Raw genomic sequence first — 20,627 nt, 5'->3', positions numbered from 1 at the left:
AAACGCTAGGTGTTTCTATCAAAATGAGCCACAAGCGGCTCATTTTGGTCAAAATCAAGTTTCTATCATGACCCTAGCAGTCTGGAACATTGAGTTAAAAACATTTGCCATAGTTTCAGATTCAACTGATCATACTAAGTCTTCCGTTATACCGTACATTGACAAAATCCTTCACTTTATTCCTGGTCAAGTCAAAGAAGTACACATGTTCAGCGATAATGCCACTTCTCAGTTCAAAAACAAAAGCATTATGGCTGCAATGGTTGTGTTTGAAAAAGGTTTTCATAAAAAATTCTTCTGGCATTTCTTTGCAGCGATGCACGGAAAAGGAGTGGTTGACGGAATAGGAGCTACTGTTAAGCGAACTGCAGCCCTGAGAGTTAAAACTAGTCAATACAAAATCAGGTCAGCAGCAGATTTTGCGTTAGCATTACAAGATTTGCAAATATCTGTAATTCACATGTCAGAAAACGATACAAGACAACAAAAAAATGAACTTGGAATCAGTTCAATTTTAAGTTATTCAAGAAAAATCAAAGGTATATCAAAATCACATTATTTTTATGTTCAGAATGATAACGTTGTTCCGATGCAATTTTCACCTGAGTATAATTAAAATTTATTACAAAATAACAAAACTTTTTAAAATGATTTTAATTTCGTCTTTTTGTTTCGTCACTGAACGTTGTGTCACTGAACTGATAGTTTTTTTTCTCTAAAATAAAAACGATATGAAAACTTTATTGTTTGTGGCTTTTTTTATGACTGCCTTATTGCCAAATGAATAAATTACAACAAAAAAATCTAATTAGTCAAGCAAGAATTAAAATTTCAGCGAAAACTCCATTTAAAAGTATGCTGATAAAAAAACACTTTTTTCCGCGTTGCGTCACTGAACTCATGTTTTAATTTTTGCTATGTAGCAGTGTTATGTTAATACAATTTTAGTTTATATTTTGAAATTTTAATTCAAGATTGATTTAGAGTAATAAAAAATTATTTTTGAGTTATAGAAAAATTTCTATTAAAAAAAATCTCTCTATGGAACTGGCCATATATATATATATATATATATATATATATATATATATATATATATATATATATATATATATATATATATATATATATATATATATATATATATATATATATATATATATCAACATAGTTTCTCCGCGCAGCGGCCTTGCTCGGCAAGGTTCGTGTTTTGGAGTTAAAGAGTTGAGAGAGGGTTGCACCACAAATAACAACTAAAAAATAATATATATATACACTGCGACCAATATCTATAGGCACATGTGGATTATGTCTTAAAAACGTACTCAACTTTATTTTAATAATGTATTTTAATAAATTATAAATAAAGTATCAAAAAATAATGAAAATTATCACCAAAAGAAATCAAATTTGAAAAGAGGTCAATCATAAATGAATTAAATTCAAAAGATAGCTGACTATTTTCTATAGGCGCAGTTGACATTTTTTAACAAAACTATCAAAAAATATGTTTTTATCACATTTTAATACTCGATTGGGCCTCCTTTGCGCTGAATTACTTGCTAAATTTGTTTTGCCATACTTCCCACCAAGTTTTCCAGCACTTTTGGCTCCATATCCTCCCAGCAGTCTGACACCGCTACTTTTAGCTCTGCCACAGAGTTATATTGCTTCTGGTCAGCATAGATTTGTCTTACAATGATTCCCCAGATGTTTTCAACAGGATTCAAATCTAGACTGCGAGCAGGTTACCACATTTGCTCGATTTTTTTAGCTTTAAACCAAGCTAAGTCTAAACTAAGCTAAGCTTTAGTCTCATTTTTAAACTCGTTCTTTAAACTAAGCTAAGCTTTAGTCTCGTTACTAGAGTGAATGCTGGCGTTGTCTTGTTGAAAAACAAACTTTTTGCGTCGATATTTGTTTTTAAATGGAATCAAACATAATTTTAGCACATCAATGTGTTCAGAACTTTTTATTTTGCAAGATGTAAATGCTAAATTTAACTTTCCTGTTGCACAAAACCCAAGCCAAACCATCAAAGATCCACCACCGAAATTCCTTGTCGAAAAATATTAGGATTCTCTCTTCAAATCACGCCAGTAGCCACTAAAAATATCAGACCCATCAAGGTTAAACTTTTTCTCGACCGAAAAAATCACCTGGTATTGAAAAAAAAAAAATTCAGCTATTTAGACATCTTACGTATTCATGAGAATTTAACCTAAAATTTCATACTTGTTCCCAATCGCGTGCCATATTTTCGCGGGCGAATTTCATCCGTTTCTGTTTGTGAACGGGCTTCAAATTTGGTGCTTTATTCACTTTTGATCGTACAATGTGTCTTTAAGAACTTTCCTAATCGCCTCCTTGCAAACATTTAAACCAAAATCTGACTTAATTGTTGTCAAACTTTTTGATGAATTTGATGCGAGTCGAACAATTCTGCGTTTTTCACCTTATATTTCTTTGGTTTCGCTTTATTGTTGCATAATCTGTTGGATTTTTCAAGAAATTACGGGTAACGTGATCTGATCTCTTCAATCTTCTAGCAATTTCTCGATTTGGATCTTTTTTCTGATGATAAGCCAATATTGGACCTTTTTCAATATCGGTAAGGACCTTTCCTTTCGGCATTTGGTTAAGCTCAACTTGATTTCGACTCACAAAATAAAAAATACTACAGAATATAAGAAATTTGCGACGAAACTTATAAAAACTTTAGTGTGTCTATAGAAAATTGCCACGTGAATATTAAAAATTTAATTATTTTAATACAATCAAGACAATTAAAAATCAGATGCATAATGGATCATTATTTTCTTACATATACTTATTCAAAAGTACCGTTAGAACAATTTTATTACCACGGTAACACTGTAAATCCGCTAAATTCTAGATGCGTCTATAGAAAATGGTCGCAGTGTATATATATATAGTGTGGAAAACAAGAAATCGAAGGAAAGCAGTCCATTTGACCGGCTAACAAATGGAATTGACTGTCAAATTTTTTTTTTTTTCTTGTTCAAATTTTCATATAAGTAACATGCACAGATTTTCAAAAAAAATTAAACATTAGATTAATTAGATATTATCAAACTTCTTTTTTTAATTGATAAAGAAAGTTCAATAATATCCCATTAATCTAAGGTTGAATTTTTTTTAAGTATCAAAACAAATTTCAGTCAATACTAAAAAAATTTAAACTGAACACTTAATACTAAAAGAAATTGTTTTCTGAATGCTATTAAAAAATAAAAGCGTTGTTCGTCTCTTTTTATATAAGGCTTCATGAAGTTTCTATTAAAATTCAATAAAAGAAAGGAAAAAAAAATTAGTGAACTGATTGATTATTTCATTCATTGCAATGGCTTCTCATCGGCAGGAAAAAACTACGAAAAAAATTTATGAAAAGATTAAATGAAAAAAAAAAAAAAAAATTATATACAAAAAATTTAAATAATAATTTTATATCTTTCATTTTAATGAGCAGAGATATAAAATATTTGAAAAACTGTAAAAATTAATTATTCATAACTTTATTAACACCTCGTGCGCAAATTTTTTACTATTTAAACTTGATACTTTATACTAAGAAGACAATTGTTTTATGAAACACTACTACAAAATTACTGTTACGTAAAGTGAGATTTTACTAAACATATATTTTTAAGAAAATTATTATAGAAAAATTTTAATTTTCCTTCATTACATTCGTTTTTACATTAATTCATATATTACATTTGCCGCGTAAACTTACGAAAAAACAAATAAAAGAAGAAAAAGAAAGAAAAATCGTGACTAAGTACATTTAAAAGACAAAATGTTCTCAGTTAAATACAGCAAATATTATATATTTTTATGATTATAAAAATAATATATTAAACATTTTTATTGAAATAATAAAATAAGAACTTTGATCATTCATAAAAAATATGTTTTTAACCACCAGTAAAATGAAAGTAATTTAAAATAAATGAAGCAAAAAAAAAAAAAAATGTAGTTTGCATCATAAATTCGTCAACCAAGCAAATTTAAGTAGCATATTGAAAACAATAAAACTATTTTAAGCGCTTAATCAAAATTTAAATGATTTTATGAAAATTTAGTATATGCATTTTTCAAATTACATAATAATTACTTGTAAAACTTTGTTTTTCAAAGCTCTGATTGTTTTTTCAACTAGTCAAACATGACCGGCAAGAATTCATTGTGGGAGATCAAAATAGCAATTTTAGTCATTTCATACATTATTTTCCACACTGTGTGTGTGTGTATATATATATATATATATATATATATATATATATATATATATATATATATATATATATATATATATATATATATATATATATATATATATATATACATAAAGATCATCATCAGACATAAAGTGTTATACAAAAATTCCTTACAAATATTACATAAAAATGTTAAAGAAGACATTAAAAAGAAGCCATAAATGAATTATATTTACATAAAACGTAAATATAAAATTAACAACTTTTATCTAAATCTGTTTTTTAGATAATTTTTTTAAACAGAGGGTCCAACTATTTGTATAAATTTTAACTCCATTGTCACTGTTGAAAGTATACGAGCTTGATTTATTTCCTGGTATGTTGAGATGTTTCTTTTCTTGTTTAATATAGATTGTCCTGTCTTTTATAACTAAAGGCATTTAAAAATAACCACAATAAAAAAAGCTGAAAGCTAACCACATATAAAAAAAAGCTGTTTTTAATCTATGCAAAAATATAATACAGTAATTTAATCTCAAATTTAAACTTAAAAAAAAAATGCCTCAATATACCAGGAAATAAAACACGCTTCTAAACTTCTCAACAGTGACATTAGCATTAAAATTTATTTGATATTCTAGATTTTATATTAGCAATACAAACAAAAGGGGAGTGGGGAATATCTGAGCCACTACATATCAATATATAGATTCAATATGAGACCAATAATATCACTATAAAAATACTATGTATGCAGTATAAGTTTTTTGCTTCTCTAGTCTTATTTGATTCTAAAATCTAGAATATAAAAAAGACGCCTGTAAATTATTGCAATAAATAATGTGACTAAATACAGTGTCTATTGACCTATATGACCTTGTTTTAAATAAAAAACAGCTCAGCTTTTTAGCTCCTTGCAATTTTGACATAAAATCATCTTAATTCTTTTTTTTATTTAAGGACATTAATGTTAATTAATGTTAAGAACAACTTTTTTAACTACTGCAATAAAATAAATTACCACAAAACAAGTTTATTTTACTAATTAAGAAAAACAAATCTAGAAGTGCTATTTTCTAAATGTACATATTGTGGAATGTCTATTTTGTTTCAATTTTTGTTTTGTTTTTAATATTAAATAATTAAATTTAATATTACATTTTGTATAACCAATTAATATAAAATAATTTCATTCTTTTCTCAACATTTGTATAAATGAATTAAAATATCTTAATTTTATTTTTTCATTATTCCTAAAAACTGCAACTTTGCAAATAATGATTTTTTACCTTAAAAATGTTATTAACAATCAAAAAACTTGTTCAAAAAAAAAAATTACTTGTTGCAAAGAAAAAAAACTCGAGTTAATTACTTTATAATCACTTTTTTTGTGACAAACAAAGATTTAAGTTTCCAAGTACCATTTATAAGGAAATTTATACCTTTTTGCTTTCTCCTTAAGGCGAAAAAGTTAAACGTACACTTTATTAATTTTTGATGCAGTGTTATAAGTTATAACATGATTTCAAGGAATTTATTTTTTTGTAAAAAATAGAAAAGGAGGAAGAAAAATTGAGAACAAAAAAAATATAATTATTTTTTACTTAAATAACTTAACTAATTATTTTTTATTTAAATAAATAACATCTGCTAAGGTTGCATCTCTTTATCGAGCTCGTCACATTCAAAATTCTCTCTAAATCTCTATAAATCCCAAATCCGGCCTTGTATGGAATACTGTTGCCATATCTGGGGCGGATCTTCTAATGATGCCCTTTCTCTTTTAGACAAGGTGCAAAAACGCATTGTAAACATAGTTGGACCTGCTCTTGCAGCCAACCTCCAACCATTATCACATCGTCGTAATGTTGATTCTCTTTCTCTTTTCTACAAATACTACAATGGGCACTGCTCTAAAGAGCTAGCGTCTCTTGTGCCATCTACTAAAATTCATTCTCGTGTTACTCGTCATTTAATTAAGTCTCATCCTTTTTCTGTGACTGTTCCTAAGTGCTCCAAAAACACTTATTTGTCTAGTTTTTTTTCTCGAACATCAGTTCTTTGGAATTTGCTTCCTTCATCTTGCTTTCCTGATTCATATAATTTGCAATCTTTTATCTTGCTTTACAATCTTCATCTTTTCTCTTTCAGTAACTTCCAACTTTAATTAGTGGCTGCATGCAGCCTTGTTGGAAGCGAAGATGTTTAAAAAAAAAAAAAAAAACAACTTAAGTTTGTAAATTCAAGCAAAAATATTAACAATAGAGTTATTTCCATAAAAAAAGTTTTTTTTAAATTATGTTGTTTTAAAGATATTGTTTAAAGTTTGTAATAATGTTTTTTCATTTTTTTGATAAAATCAATCATTATAACAAAACAAACAAACAAACAAAAAATCAAAATATCAAAAGTGACACTAATATAAAATAATTTAATGTGAACTATTTTTTAGCTAATAATTTTTTGTTTTGTTTATAAATTTTTTAAAAAAATTTGGTAACTATTTTTGTTATTATTTATGAGAAATTAAGTAAATATTCTTGCTATTGCAAGATTATAAATAAAAGTTATTTTAAATATGTTTCTCTTATTATTTCTTTATTTAAGCGCTGTATAAGATCTTCTTTTTTTCTTTTGCTGAACATTTTTGATGGAAAAGTAAGAATAATAAAAATAACTTTTTTTTTTTAAACTATTTTTTTTATTACATTTGTAAATAGTGTGAATATTAAAATGTTATTTTTATGCAAATTTTTTTTTTACGTAATCGTCATTCAAACTTTATAAGTTGTTTTTTATAACGTTAATTACTTCTTTTGTCTTACCACTTAAACAATATCTTTAGACTTGTTTAAATATTAAAAAATGATAAAAATGGCTTACGCAAAATGGCTTTACGCTTATGTTAAATAGCTTAGCGCATGTGTAAATGGCGCACTAGTTTACGCTTTAAAACAAGGCCTGTTATTCTATAGAGATCACACAAATATAAGCACAAACAAGATGTAAATTTGAAGTATTTCTTATTTTTTGTATTGGCTGTGTTGATTTTTTTTTTTATATATATAGTTTGTTGATATCCTTAGAAGCATTTTACTAAACTCATGGTTTAGCTAATAGTGTGAACACATTGTTTTGTTTTTAGTTTTGTTTATTGTTGGCTTTAGCTCTTAACCTGCTCATCATTTTAGCTGATGGGATGGGGTTTAATGATATTTTTTATCTTGCCTGGTGTTCAAAAAATATTTTGCTCTTGTTTGCCTGTTCTCACCTCACTATGGTGAGGACTGTGTTGTTTTTAACTAAAAAATTTAAAAAATCATCTAAAATGTAAAAACATTCTGAACTATCTTGCTCTGTTGAAGCTTGCCAATCTCCCTCGTAAACCTTCTGTGCCAAATGTCCCCAAAAATTTTCAATTGGTCGTGCTTGAGGCACATTTGGGGGATTGGATTCTTTATCAACGTAATAGACATATTGGTCCATCTAATTTAGAGAATCTTTAGAATAATGAGAACTTGCTAAATCTGGCCAAAATAAATAGTTAAAGTCTCCATGATACCTGTGAATAAATGGAAGAAGTCGTTTTTCTAAACATTCATTAATATAGATTGATGAATTGATCGCTACAGCCTTGGAAGTGCGAAACAATGGCTCGGACATACCACGGTCAGATATGGCTATCCACATTAATAACTTTTTTGGAAATTTCTCTTTTCCTATAAAACGAACACTTTCTGGGCATGTCTTTTTGTTGTTTGTGTAGTATCCAGATTTTCCAGGCATGTTGTCCCCTGCAAAACAAAAGTATTTTTCGTCATCGATGACTAGAAGCGATTTTGCGTTATAGAGTTAGTTAACTAGTTTCCTGCTTCTTTTCTTTGCCTTTATTTGTTGTTCTATAGTGTATTTTGGAGTCTTTTCACGTTTTCTATACTTAATATTAATTTTTTTTAACTGACGACCAATTGTCAATTGATTTACACCGAATTTAATACCTATTTTTCTCTGACTGACCCCTTTTCGATTGTTGACAAGTCTCGTTAATTCAGCTTTCCTTTCTCTAGTCCAGGATGTCGGACGACCAGGGTGCTTTCTATCAGAAAACGATTGAACAGTTTCAAGTCTTTTTAGGTTATCATATATTGTACTTTGAGCAAATCCTTCCTTTTCAAAATGATTTACGATTTTTTTTTTTTATATTAGGTTTATTTACAAAAAACATTTTTAGTTGCTTTCCAAAAGATTCTCGTTCAGCTGCATTTAACCTCATTTTAAATAATTGTGTTTCAAATAATAAAGTTTATATTTTATAGAACGTTTATGCCTACGCATAAAACCACAAAAACTAATTATTATGCTCAAATAATGAAATTAGGATTTGTCCGATAACTTCCGCATCACCCGTTAATTATGTTTGCAATACTTTCTAATATCTGATTTTTAAGCATTAAAATATAAAATCAAGTACTTATTAAACCAAATTTCTCATTATTTTAATAAAAAAAGGAATTATTAAAGTTACAAGAAAGTGGAACCTGACAATTGAATGGAAAATTGTAAAACGTTGTAGAACTTACAATTCCTTGATAAAAGGATGAAACCTATGTCTATATGAAAAGTATGTAAGTATCTTACATCAATAATAACTTATTAAATAAGAGTTGGTATCTAAATGTAGACATACTAGCAAACTACTTCTTTTTAAAAAAAAAATGATATGGGTGATTAGGCAGCCGTTTTCAGATTTTTCTTTTTCATTTTTTCTTTTGTTTTGACGATAGAGCCCACTCCACTGCACAGTAGTTTGAAATAATCAAAAAGTGGCATTAATTCCAGATTTATGAAAATCTGATAAAAACAGTTCTGATTATGAAAGTTGTTACAAATTGATCATATTCTTTTAAATTTTCATATTCTGAAAGGATTTTTATATTTAGATCACTTAGCGCTTCCCCACAAATCTAAGTTGTCATTTTTTAGACCACTTAGCACTTGCCCACAGATTAAAGTTGTCATTTTTTAAATAACTTTTTAGTGAAAAAGCAATAATTTGAACTTTTATTTTATTTCTTTTTATTTTAAACCACGCCAGTGAACATATATTATAAATCAATTACAAGAATATTAAACAGGCTTTCAGAGTTTAATGTAAAATATTTTATAAAACTACATTTTTTTGCCATAAAAATGCAGAGGATGATTACTTCTTGCTACACTTTTAATTGCATTAGAAAAAAATTACTTTAAAACTTATAATTTAAAACGTTTAATTAAAGTTAGTCAAAATGCTTTTAAAAATTACTTCTATTGATTGTTTAATAAATGAACAAACTTTATTTAAATTATTGAAAAGAAAAAAATATAATATTTTTAAGTTGTATAAACATTTTTTTCAAAACGTTGCAAAAAAAATTGTTTAAAAAAATAACGTGATCTTATTAAAATAGTAATTTTTAATCATTTCATGCTTTAATTAGTAAATCAAGTTTAAAAAAATTTTTTTTGAACAATTTCTTATTAGAAAAACATAGAAACAAAAAATAATAAAGCAATTAAAACATGGGAAGATTTAATATATCTTTATGAATAAAAAATTGTTAAAATAAACTTGAGAAAAGAAAGGAACCTAAGTTTTTTACAACAAAACCCCTTTTTCTGTACAAAAAATTACTTTAATTTAAAAAATGAGACAAAAGCAACAAAAAAACAGGTTTTCACTGATTTCTTTTGGAATCTATTGTTATATTTTTGTAGATTCTGTTGGTTTGTTTAAAAAATGTTAAAATAAACTTGAGGGAAGCAAAGGAACCAATGTTTTTTACAACAAAACCCCTTTTTCTGTACAAAACTTACTTTAGTTTAAAAAATAAGACAAAAGCAACAAAAAAACAGGTTTTCACTGATTTCTTTTGGAGTCTTTTGTTATATTTTTGTATAATTACTTTATAAATATTATTACTTATTCATAATTTAAAGTAATTTAAATAAATAATCTTTTAAAAGATTTTTAGGAAGATATGGAACAATAGTTTCAAACGTTAAATAAACTGAATACATGACAAAGATATCGATTGCATAATTCGGTTCCATAAAACTGTAAAAACTATATTTTAAAAATTTGATCAGACACTTTGTTCAGGACTTTAAAAAAAAATTAAATTGAGCCCTGAATATAGGTTTTGATGCTGCCCGGACCTGCCCAAGAACAACTATTTTCAACTTAAAAATGTTTCTACTTATTTCATTTTTTTTTTTTTAATTAGAATTCGACAGGAATTTTCAATCAATTTGCAATACATTGCCATAAATAGATATATTTGTAGTAACTCTAAGACTTACTGCTAATATAACGTCAAAATACTTCCTTTAAATTAATATAACTTCAAAATCTTCTACAATTTGAAAGAATTACAATATTTTTGTTATTTGTTGAAAGTTGAAAGAATTACAATGTTTTTGTTGATTTGGAAAAAATTGTGTCAATAAATAATAACATACAAACTGCCTTGAATGAAATTAAAGAATAAAGATTTTATTTCTTTTGTGACTAGTGATGTTATATAATGTCAGAATGTTTAAAGTTTTTGGAGATAAAGAATGTTACAAAAATTAAAGGTGCTCAAGAAAAAGAATTAAAAAAAAATACTATTACCACCACAAACCAAGTACAAACAAGAAATGAGGAATAGTTAATACTCCAAGTATAAATTTCATAGAGTATAAATTTCAAGTCAATATCCTGGTTGGCAAGAAAATGAATTTAATTTTCAATTTAAAGAACTAATCTGGAAACTCTCAAACATATCAGAAATGCCAGAATTAAATAAAGGGCGGCATACATAACCTTTTAAAGACAAAGGAAAATGAGTTAAAAGAATAGCAATTTCAAATCTGTCTGAAAAAGTTGAATATGATACAAAAAGTCTTATACAAAAAAGATTTTGGTAAAAATAAAATTTACACATAGACAAACCCCATCCAGGTGGCACTGGTTCATCTAATAATGGCATTACTGCACGCCAAGCCTTTTCTGATCCAAAATTGTTATCAGCAGTTTTGGATAAAGATATAAATCTTATTGTACATTTAAGAACAATATTATTAACTTTGTCCTGTCAAAAACTAATTTATCTAATTAAATTTGAAAATTATTGTCAACAAACGGTTTGAATTATTAAAGAGAAATATTCATGATATAAAATGCATACTTGTGTTCATGAAGTTTTTGCTCATGGAGCTCAAATCATGATTGAATTAATTTTGTCTGATAGAGCTTTTGGTGAAAATGCTGGAGAAAGTCTTCACAAATGTCACAAAAAAGATCGTTTGGATCATTAAGAAATACCTCAAGAATTAGCAACTTCACTGATGTTTTTTGTCAAGGTTTAGAAACAACAGGTCCTTATATTTCCAGTATTATTTTGAAAAGACATTTGAAGTCTGTATGTAAATCAGTACTACCAAAAGAGGTGTTGCAACTTTTACTAATTTAAAACTCCACAAGAAGAAAAGATGTTAATGAAGAGATTTTACCTCAACTAATGTTTATTGACAATTAGATTGCGTTGATATAGAAGCTGATAGCTATTTATCTGATAGTGAATAAATATGCTCAGTAATAACTTTGAAATTTACTTTTAATTAAAATAGTTCAAAACTATTATCATTAAATGATATCAGTGCTTCTATTTTGCATTTTTTTCTGATTCCGCAAGACCCCTTACTTGGGGAAAACCTTTTTTGTGTTCTTAAAAAAAAATCAATTTTTATAATTTTATAATTTTAATTTTTAAAATTTTAAAAACTTTTAAATTCTATAACTTTATTTTTAATCTAATAATTTTATTTTATGTATGTGAAGGAGTATATTAAAAAATAAAATCGGAGCATGATTTTTAACACTGACTAAAAATTACTGTCATGTTTTATGTAAAAATAAAAAAAATTTAAGTAGAAACATTTTAAAATTGAAAATAGTTGTTCTTGGACGTGTGCGGGCAGCATCAAAGCGTATATTGGATTAAAAGTAGAAGAGTCAAAGTTTAGTGAATAGTCTTTAGATTTAAATTTACAGAATATAATAAAAGTCACATTCAAGTATTATTTCCTAGTCTAAAAAGTCTAAATCTTCCTCTGCATTTTAATGTAATTTTTTAATTATTTTACAGAGTGGCCATACTTTTTTGAGTCAAAAAATTAAAAATCGAATTTGTTATTAACCTCTGAAAGCCTATTTAATATTTTTCTGATTGATGTATAATATATAGAAGTTCACAGGTGTGGTTTAAGAAATAAAATAAAAGTACGAATTATTGCTTTTTCACTAAAAAATTTGAAAACTTTTAGCATCTGCAGGGAAACGCCAAGTGGTCTAAAAATAAAAATCCTTTCAGAATTTAAAATTTGATCAATTTGCAACAGTCTTGCATTATCAGAATATTTTATATCGGATTTTCGCCACTTTTTGATTATTTCAAACCACTGTGCACTGTAACTTTTTATTTACCAATTTTTTTTTTGCTTGTTTTGTATTACAGGGCTGAATTGTTTTTATGGTACTAATGAATGAATTGTTTTTATGGTACTAATAGTTTCATAGCCTATAGGCATGAAACTATTATTTATTTTTTTTGTTTATAAATTATATACATATATATATATATATATATATATATATATATATATATATATATATATATATATATATATATATATATATATATATATATATATATATATATATATAATACATATATATATATATATATATATATATATATATATATATATATATATATATATATATATATATATATATATATATATATATATATATATATATATATATATATATATATATACACACACAGAGGAGAGTTGCCTTAATTGGAACACTTTAGGAATAAATATTTACTAACCAATGATGGCTTAACTATGAAAACATTTATGATTTGATTAATACAAACGGACAACCCTACTATACTTTTAACCATAATTTGACTTAATTGATTGCAGTGTTAATTGACTGACGTTCTCTTAATTTATTGATTAAAAATCACTAAATAAAGTATTACTTATAAGTTTTATGGTTGTTACTAAGCATTTTTAAATTGTGCTTGAACTACTTCTAACCCTTTGATTTTATGACTGATTAAGTAAGGAAAACTTTAAAGTTCCAATCAAGGAAACTTTGCACTATTTTGTTATATCATTGCAATATCATGTTTGCAGCAACTTATAAGATAAGTTTATAATGTTATTTTGCATTTTATATCCCTTCAAATTAAACACAAAAAACCATATAACCTATAAAAGTATAGTTTACCCAGCACAATCAATATAGTGTGAAAACAAAACTTGATCACCGAAAAAAATGACACAAAAAAACTTTAAATCAATGGTGCACATGCATTTTTTGAGGAATAACTTTTAAAATATGTCAAAACATAGAAAATAAAGCATTTTACTAAAAAAATGCAAAATATAGCCATAATTCGAGTGTTTCAATTAAGGCGCTGTTCCAAGTATGGCAACTCTCCCCTATATATATATATATATATATATATATATATATATATATATATATATATATATATATATATATATATATATATATATATATATATATATATATATATATATATATATATATATATATATATATATATATATATATATATATATATATATATATATACACATATATATATATATATATTAGGGCTGTTCATGTGAACACAGGAAAAAAAATTTTTTCTCGGATTTGAATGCATAGTTGTTTATTTTGTGCCATTTGACATAGTAATTGACTGTGGAAAAAATCTTTCCAATCAGATAATGTTTAGGGGGTGCTCAATGACCATAAAGTTTTACGAAAAACGTCAAAAACGTGTAAAAAGTTCCAAAGTTCCAAAAATTTCTAGAACCTGGTTAGTTAGATTTTTTCCACTGAAATATTGTCTGATTGCGTGCTATATAGATTAATTAAAGTGCAGCAGATTAACTGTCATCAGGGCACCAGACTAAAAAATGTCTGCTAGTGTTTAAAACAACTGTGTTTATATAATTTTGTTAAAATTTGTATTCATAATTTTAATACTATTATTTAACTCAATTTAGAATTTGTTCAAACAGAATAAAAAGGTTTACAAGTATAAATATTATTTTTATTTGGAATTTCAGTTTGACAACAAATGTATTAATATTTTGATAGTACCTAACCTTAGTAACCTATTACAGAAAACTAGCATGGTAGTCTGGTAGTGTATTGTTTGTTATTAAGTGCAGATAATAATAATTTCTAATTTGAAAATATTTATTTAATTTCTTTAGTAATAATTATTATAATATATTGCTGCAGCTGCATAAACCAACAACTGAATGATAAGTTTGTATAATATGGTATTGAGTTTTGATTTTCTCATAATATTTCAGTTATCATTGAAATGGCAGCATCATCTCGTGTTGCTATCTCTACACGACTTCAAACCAAAATCTTTTTAATTGGACAACCAGAGCCAAATCTTCCAGATAAAGTTCTTCCCTTAACATCTGATGTTTTAAAAACATTTTTTTATCATCTTAATTCAACCAAAAAGTCAGTGCCTGAAAGTCTTAAAACAACTGTTGATGAACTGATTATTATTTGGAATAAAGCCCATATTCCGACAGCATTTCATCCGAATGTAGTCTTAAAGTTGAAAACTTTAGTCCAGGAATTTAAATTAATAAAAAAAAAAAAATCCAGATTGTCAGATTCTCAGAAATCGAGAGAGAAATCATTTACAGACACCATTGGCCTACTTTTTGACATTGCCCACAAGGATGCTGAAACCATGATCAGAATTGAAGAAGATAAAGAATTTTTATTGGATCAGAGATGTCAGAGAAAAATGGTGATGTTTGGAGAGGACAAAGAACTTTCAAAATTAGAAGAAAGAAATGAAGCAAGGAAACAAGCAGAGAGAGAACGTAAGCTAAAAGAAGAGCAAAGACAATCTGGTGCGAGTGCAATAGTTCCTGTTATTGAACCTTTACATGACGAAAGTTATAGTGATGACAACGATAACGATGCTGTTGATAATGACAAAATGGTTGATAGAGATTTTGAGATAGAAATCCCTGTTTATTACAGACAACAAGTCAGTAAAGCAAGTTCTTCAGGGTCAGCTGAATCAAGTTTAGCAAGTACTCCAAAACGACAATGTATCTTAGATACAATTCTTGACTCGCCTGATGTTTCATCAACATTAGACAGAATTAATCTATCTGACACAAAATTTACTATACTAGCAGCAGCAATTGCAAGGGCTGGTGGACAGAACCTCGATGATGGATCATTGTCACGTTCTACAGTCCGTAGAAAACGAACCTATCATCGATCAAATATTGAAGCCACTGTTCGAACTGAATTCTGCGATTTGGACAAACCACAATTTTTCGTTGACTGGGATGGCAAACTGATGATAGATCGTACAAATTCTGCAGCCCCTAAAGCAAATGTTGACCGGCTATCTGTAGGTGTGACAGGTCACAATGTTGACAAAATACTTGGAATAGCAAAACTATCAGCTGGAACTGGAGAAGCCCAAGCAAAAGCAGTTATTCATCTGCTTAATTTCTGGGACATAATTGGTGATGTTATTGGAATGAGTTTTGATACTACAGCCTCTAACACTGGCTCCAAAAATGGTGCATGTGTAGTTCTAGAGAAACATATAGGTAGAAATTTGTTATATTTCGCTTGCAGACACCATGTTCATGAGATCATAGTAGCAGGAGTGTTTGGATCACTATTTGGACCATCATCTGGTCCCAACATACCTCTTTTCCAGAGATTTCAGCAATATTGGCCCAAAGTTAATCAAGGAAATTTTAAACCTCTGGATGACATTCGAATGAAAATACCCCTGGTGCAAGAACTACAAAATGAAGTGATTGCATTCCTCAAAGAAAACCTGCATGTTAAAATGCCAAGGGATGACTACAAAGAAATCATGGATCTCTGTCTGTTAATACTTGGAAAACTGCCTGATTAAGAAGAGAAAAATTATCATTTCAAGATCCCTGGTGCTTATCACATGGCTCGCTGGATGGCCAAGGTTATTTATTGTTTTAAGATTTATTTATTTCGTGAAGAGTTCAAGTTGACCACAAAAGAGGAAAAAAATCTCTGTGAATTTTGCTTATTTGCTAGTCTGGTTTATGTAAAATCTTGGATATCATGCACAAATGCCAGCGATGCTCCAGTTAATGACTTGTTTCTGTTTCAGCAACTTAAGCAGTTTGCAGTTGTGAATAAAACGATTTCCGAAGCAGCAGTCAAGAACTTTCAAAACCATTTGTGGTACCTTTCACCAGAATTGGTCCCACTAGCTTTGTTTTCAAACAAACTTCAAACGGAAGAGAAGCGAAAAATGATTTCCAACATGAAATTTCACGGTGAGAACTGGTCTGAAAGGTTGATCAAATTAAAGAACATTGAAAGTCTAGAGAAAAAATCTCTGGACATGCTGGTGACATCAGTTTCAGCAAGTGCGTTGCGGTCAATGAAGGTGGATATTGATTTTCTTTTCAACAACGATCCAGCTACCTGGAATGATTCCCCAGAATACCAAGAAGGAAAAAATTTAGTATATTCATTGAAAGTAGTAAATGATGCTGCCGAACGATCTGTGGCTTTAATGTCGATGTTTAATGAATCGATTACAAGGAATGAATCTGAAATGCAGAGGTTAATTCAGGTGGTTGAGGATCACAGAAAGCGAGTGCCAGATGCCAGAAAGTGTACTCTGAAGAGTTATAGTCCTCGCTAGCATTAACATTGCACGAACTATAACATTACGATAATTAAATGTTAATTGCTCATATGTTTTTTTGTTTATAATTCGTATTTTAATCAATGACAAAGAGTCAAAAATCCTAGTGTTTTATTTTGGAAAAATTCTGATATAACAAAAACCGCAGAACTTTAGTCGTATTGCAGTATTTTATTTCATTAATTTCTCTGCTAATAAACCAGTCTAAAGTGGATGTAGATTGTAATTTGTATTCAGAATTTAATATTTAGAGATAATTAAAACTGATCAAATCTGAAAAATCTAATTAACCGGGTTTTAGAAATTTGTGGAACTTTGTTACTTTTTCCATGTTTTTCACATTTTTCGTAAAACTTTATGGTCATTGAGCACCCCCTAAACATTATCTGATTGGAAAGATTTTTTGCACAGTTAATTACTATGTCAAATGGCACAAAATAAACAACTATGCAATCAAATCTGAAAAAAAAAATTTTTTTTGAGAGCCCCAATATATATATATATATATATATATATATATATATATATACATACATATATATATATATATATATATATATATATATATATATATATATATATATATATATATATATATATACCCTAGTGTATTTGTTTGTATATAAATATATAATAGGTTATTTGTATTTGCAAATCAAATGCAAAAACTCGTATGTATGTATAAGAGTGCTCAATAACAATTAAATAGGATTTATTTATTATTTAATAGAGCATTATATATATACATATATATATATATATATATATATATATATATATATATATATATATATATATATATATATATATATATATATATATATATATATATATACATATATATATATATAATATATATATATACTATATATATATAATATATATATAATATATATATATATATATAATTTATATATATACATATATATATATATAATATATATATATAATATATATATATATAATATATATATATATAATATATATATAATATATATATATATAATTTATATATATATTATATATATATATATATATATATATATATATATATATATATAATAAATAAATACATGTATATATATATATATAATATATTTATATATGTATTTAATATATATGTTTATATATTACTAATATATATGTATTTGTGTACAGCTTTTACTATACTTACATACATATTAAGAAAAAAAAAAACTGTTAAATATTTTTCTTAATAGTATATATGTGTAACTTCAGGTTTAATAAACAGTTTTATATTTTGATAATTTATTTTTGATATCTAAATTTTAACTTACATACAATGCTTTCTTTCCAATGTCAATCCATCTTTCAGATGCAAAGTTTGTTGACTCAGCACAGTTAAAACCCTGGTTATATCCTGCATGGTAACCACACGGAAACGTGATAATAAATTCACCTTCATTTTGAAGGATCTAATTTTTTTTAAATATAAATAGAATTTAAATATATATGAATACAATACAGCAATATGAATATAGTTTAAATATAAAATGAGAAAAAATTGATATTTGTGTTTTGGACCAGAACAAAAAAAATTACCATTTAAAAAATACTTCACCTTATTGACAGGAATTGAAAACTTTCGAAGAACATGAGGTGAAATAATAGCCATTTTATGACGAAGAAATTCACTACAGTCAGATGCGCTGCCAGAAAAAAATCCTATAAAACAATTGAAAAAACACAATAAGAAACTCACTACAGTCAGATGCGCTGCTAGAAAAAAATCCTTTAAATCGATTGAACACTCAATAGCACTTAAGTTAAAAACTACAGTTTACAATTAGATAATTATGTTGGTAAGCCTTTAAAATAAATTATGTTGGTATTTATAAAAACTTACACTGATGATCAAGGTTAAGACAAATTTGGCAACAAGATAACAAGTCAATTATGTTAATGACAAGTTTTTTTGTAACGAGTCAAAGTATCAGCATGATGCAATTTAATTTTTTTTTTTGTAATTAGTTCACATACACTTCACATTTTTCACAATCAATATTTCATGACATTACCACTAATTGTCGTTTTTATTGTTTAGTGACATGTTGCACATAATCCGTAAGTGAAAATTAAAGTTTAAAAGTATTTTAAATTTCACTTATTTTTATTATTATATAAGAAAAAGAGTAATTAATATTTGAAAGTTCAAAATGTAGCTTTATAAGTAGCAAGATTAATGGAACAAAGCCAAAAGAAAAAATCACTGCCTTAATAAAATGTTTTAAAAACAATGAAACATCTAATTAATGATTCAAAAAAATATAAACGTTTCTTAATGATCAAAAATTCAAAAATATTCTTGAAAAGACATGAATTTGAAACTGAAAGACTATTTTATGTCAATTAAACTTAGTAAAGTTAATTCAGACACAAATAATTATCTGTCTATTAATTAATTACTAACTATGTCTCAAAAAAGATTCAACAAAGCATTATTCACAGAATTTTATTATTTTTGTAGCAGTTTCAACATTTAAACTACATAACTTTGTCCTAAGTGGAAGTCATGACTTTTTCTGGTATTAAAATTCAGTATTTCAGACAGCAGCTCTACACTATTCTTTTTATTCAGCTCTACAACTTTCTCTTTTCTCGTTTTCTTGTGTTGTATAAAGTAAACATGCAAGTCTAATTTAAAAGCAAAAATTTTTTTATACTGTAAAAGCCGTTAAAAGAATGAAACATAATTTTTATTGTTCATACCTTTAGCAAGGGTTTCTAACCTTTTTCCATGCTCTGGAGGAATAGCATACCTTTAAAAAAAATGTTTACAAAATTTACAATTATAAATTTATTTAATTGAAACTTTGTTTAATTCTAACATTTTTTTCAAGTTTTTTTTTTTCAATACAGATTTAAGTTACAAAAATTTTTAATGAAATAAAAGCCACATAACCTTATATTTCTTTAAAAAAGAATGAATTGCATCATTCAACAATGATGTAAGTATCTATACATAGATTAATAAAAGTCATAGCAGGAGAGCATTAGCTGGTTTACACCTGCTATTTTTGGTTTGCGGAAAAGTAAAAAATTAAGAAATTTTCTTGAAACATCAAATTTGTTTTAATGAGTTTTTTTTAAACTGTGGGTGACAAACAAGCAGGCAAAAAATATATTTTAATATTCTAAACGGTTATGAGAAAAGTTATAAGAACTATTACTGTTGCATTAATAAAATTTAAAAATAGCATTTAAAAGAACTTCGCATATTACTCTGTCACTTGCTCTTAGTATAGAAATTTAGAACAAGAGGAAAAGAAAAAATGATTGTAATTAAACTTTGAATGAATGAGTTTGATATTATAATTAAACTGTTTTTGAATAAAGTTTTAAAATTGTTTTCAATAAAAATATATGGTAGTAAATATATTATGTTTTCTATTTTATACAAATATTTATGTTTTTATTGGAATATTATGATAATACAATTTTTATCATTAAATAAATTCTATTATAAATTTATTATGTACATTTTAACCAAATAAATTATGTTTTAAAAAGTTTTAAATAAATTTATTATTACATCAAACACCGA

At 26.5% G+C, this 20,627-nt stretch overlaps 1 protein-coding gene across 1 annotated transcript in view; it reads right to left on the bottom strand.

Annotated features, from left to right (window-relative positions):
- The window catches only part of LOC100210028 (lysine-specific demethylase 4A), a 94,018-nt gene that overhangs the window by 56,632 nt on the left and 16,759 nt on the right, over positions 1–20,627 (bottom strand). Inside the window, exons 5-7 of the mRNA XM_065818480.1 lie at positions 19,793–19,842; positions 18,645–18,748; positions 18,361–18,498 (exon numbers count right to left, since the gene is read on the bottom strand). Of these exons, the coding sequence (XP_065674552.1) occupies positions 18,361–18,498; positions 18,645–18,748; positions 19,793–19,842 (292 nt within the window). The remainder of the gene's footprint in view (positions 1–18,360; positions 18,499–18,644; positions 18,749–19,792; positions 19,843–20,627) is intronic.

The sequence above is a fragment of the Hydra vulgaris genome, chromosome 14 (genome assembly GCF_038396675.1).
Source record: "Hydra vulgaris chromosome 14, alternate assembly HydraT2T_AEP".
NCBI lineage: Eukaryota > Metazoa > Cnidaria > Hydrozoa > Anthoathecata > Hydridae > Hydra > Hydra vulgaris.
The sequence above is the reverse complement of the archived record's forward strand: the minus strand, read 5'-3'. Positions and strand labels throughout refer to the sequence as shown.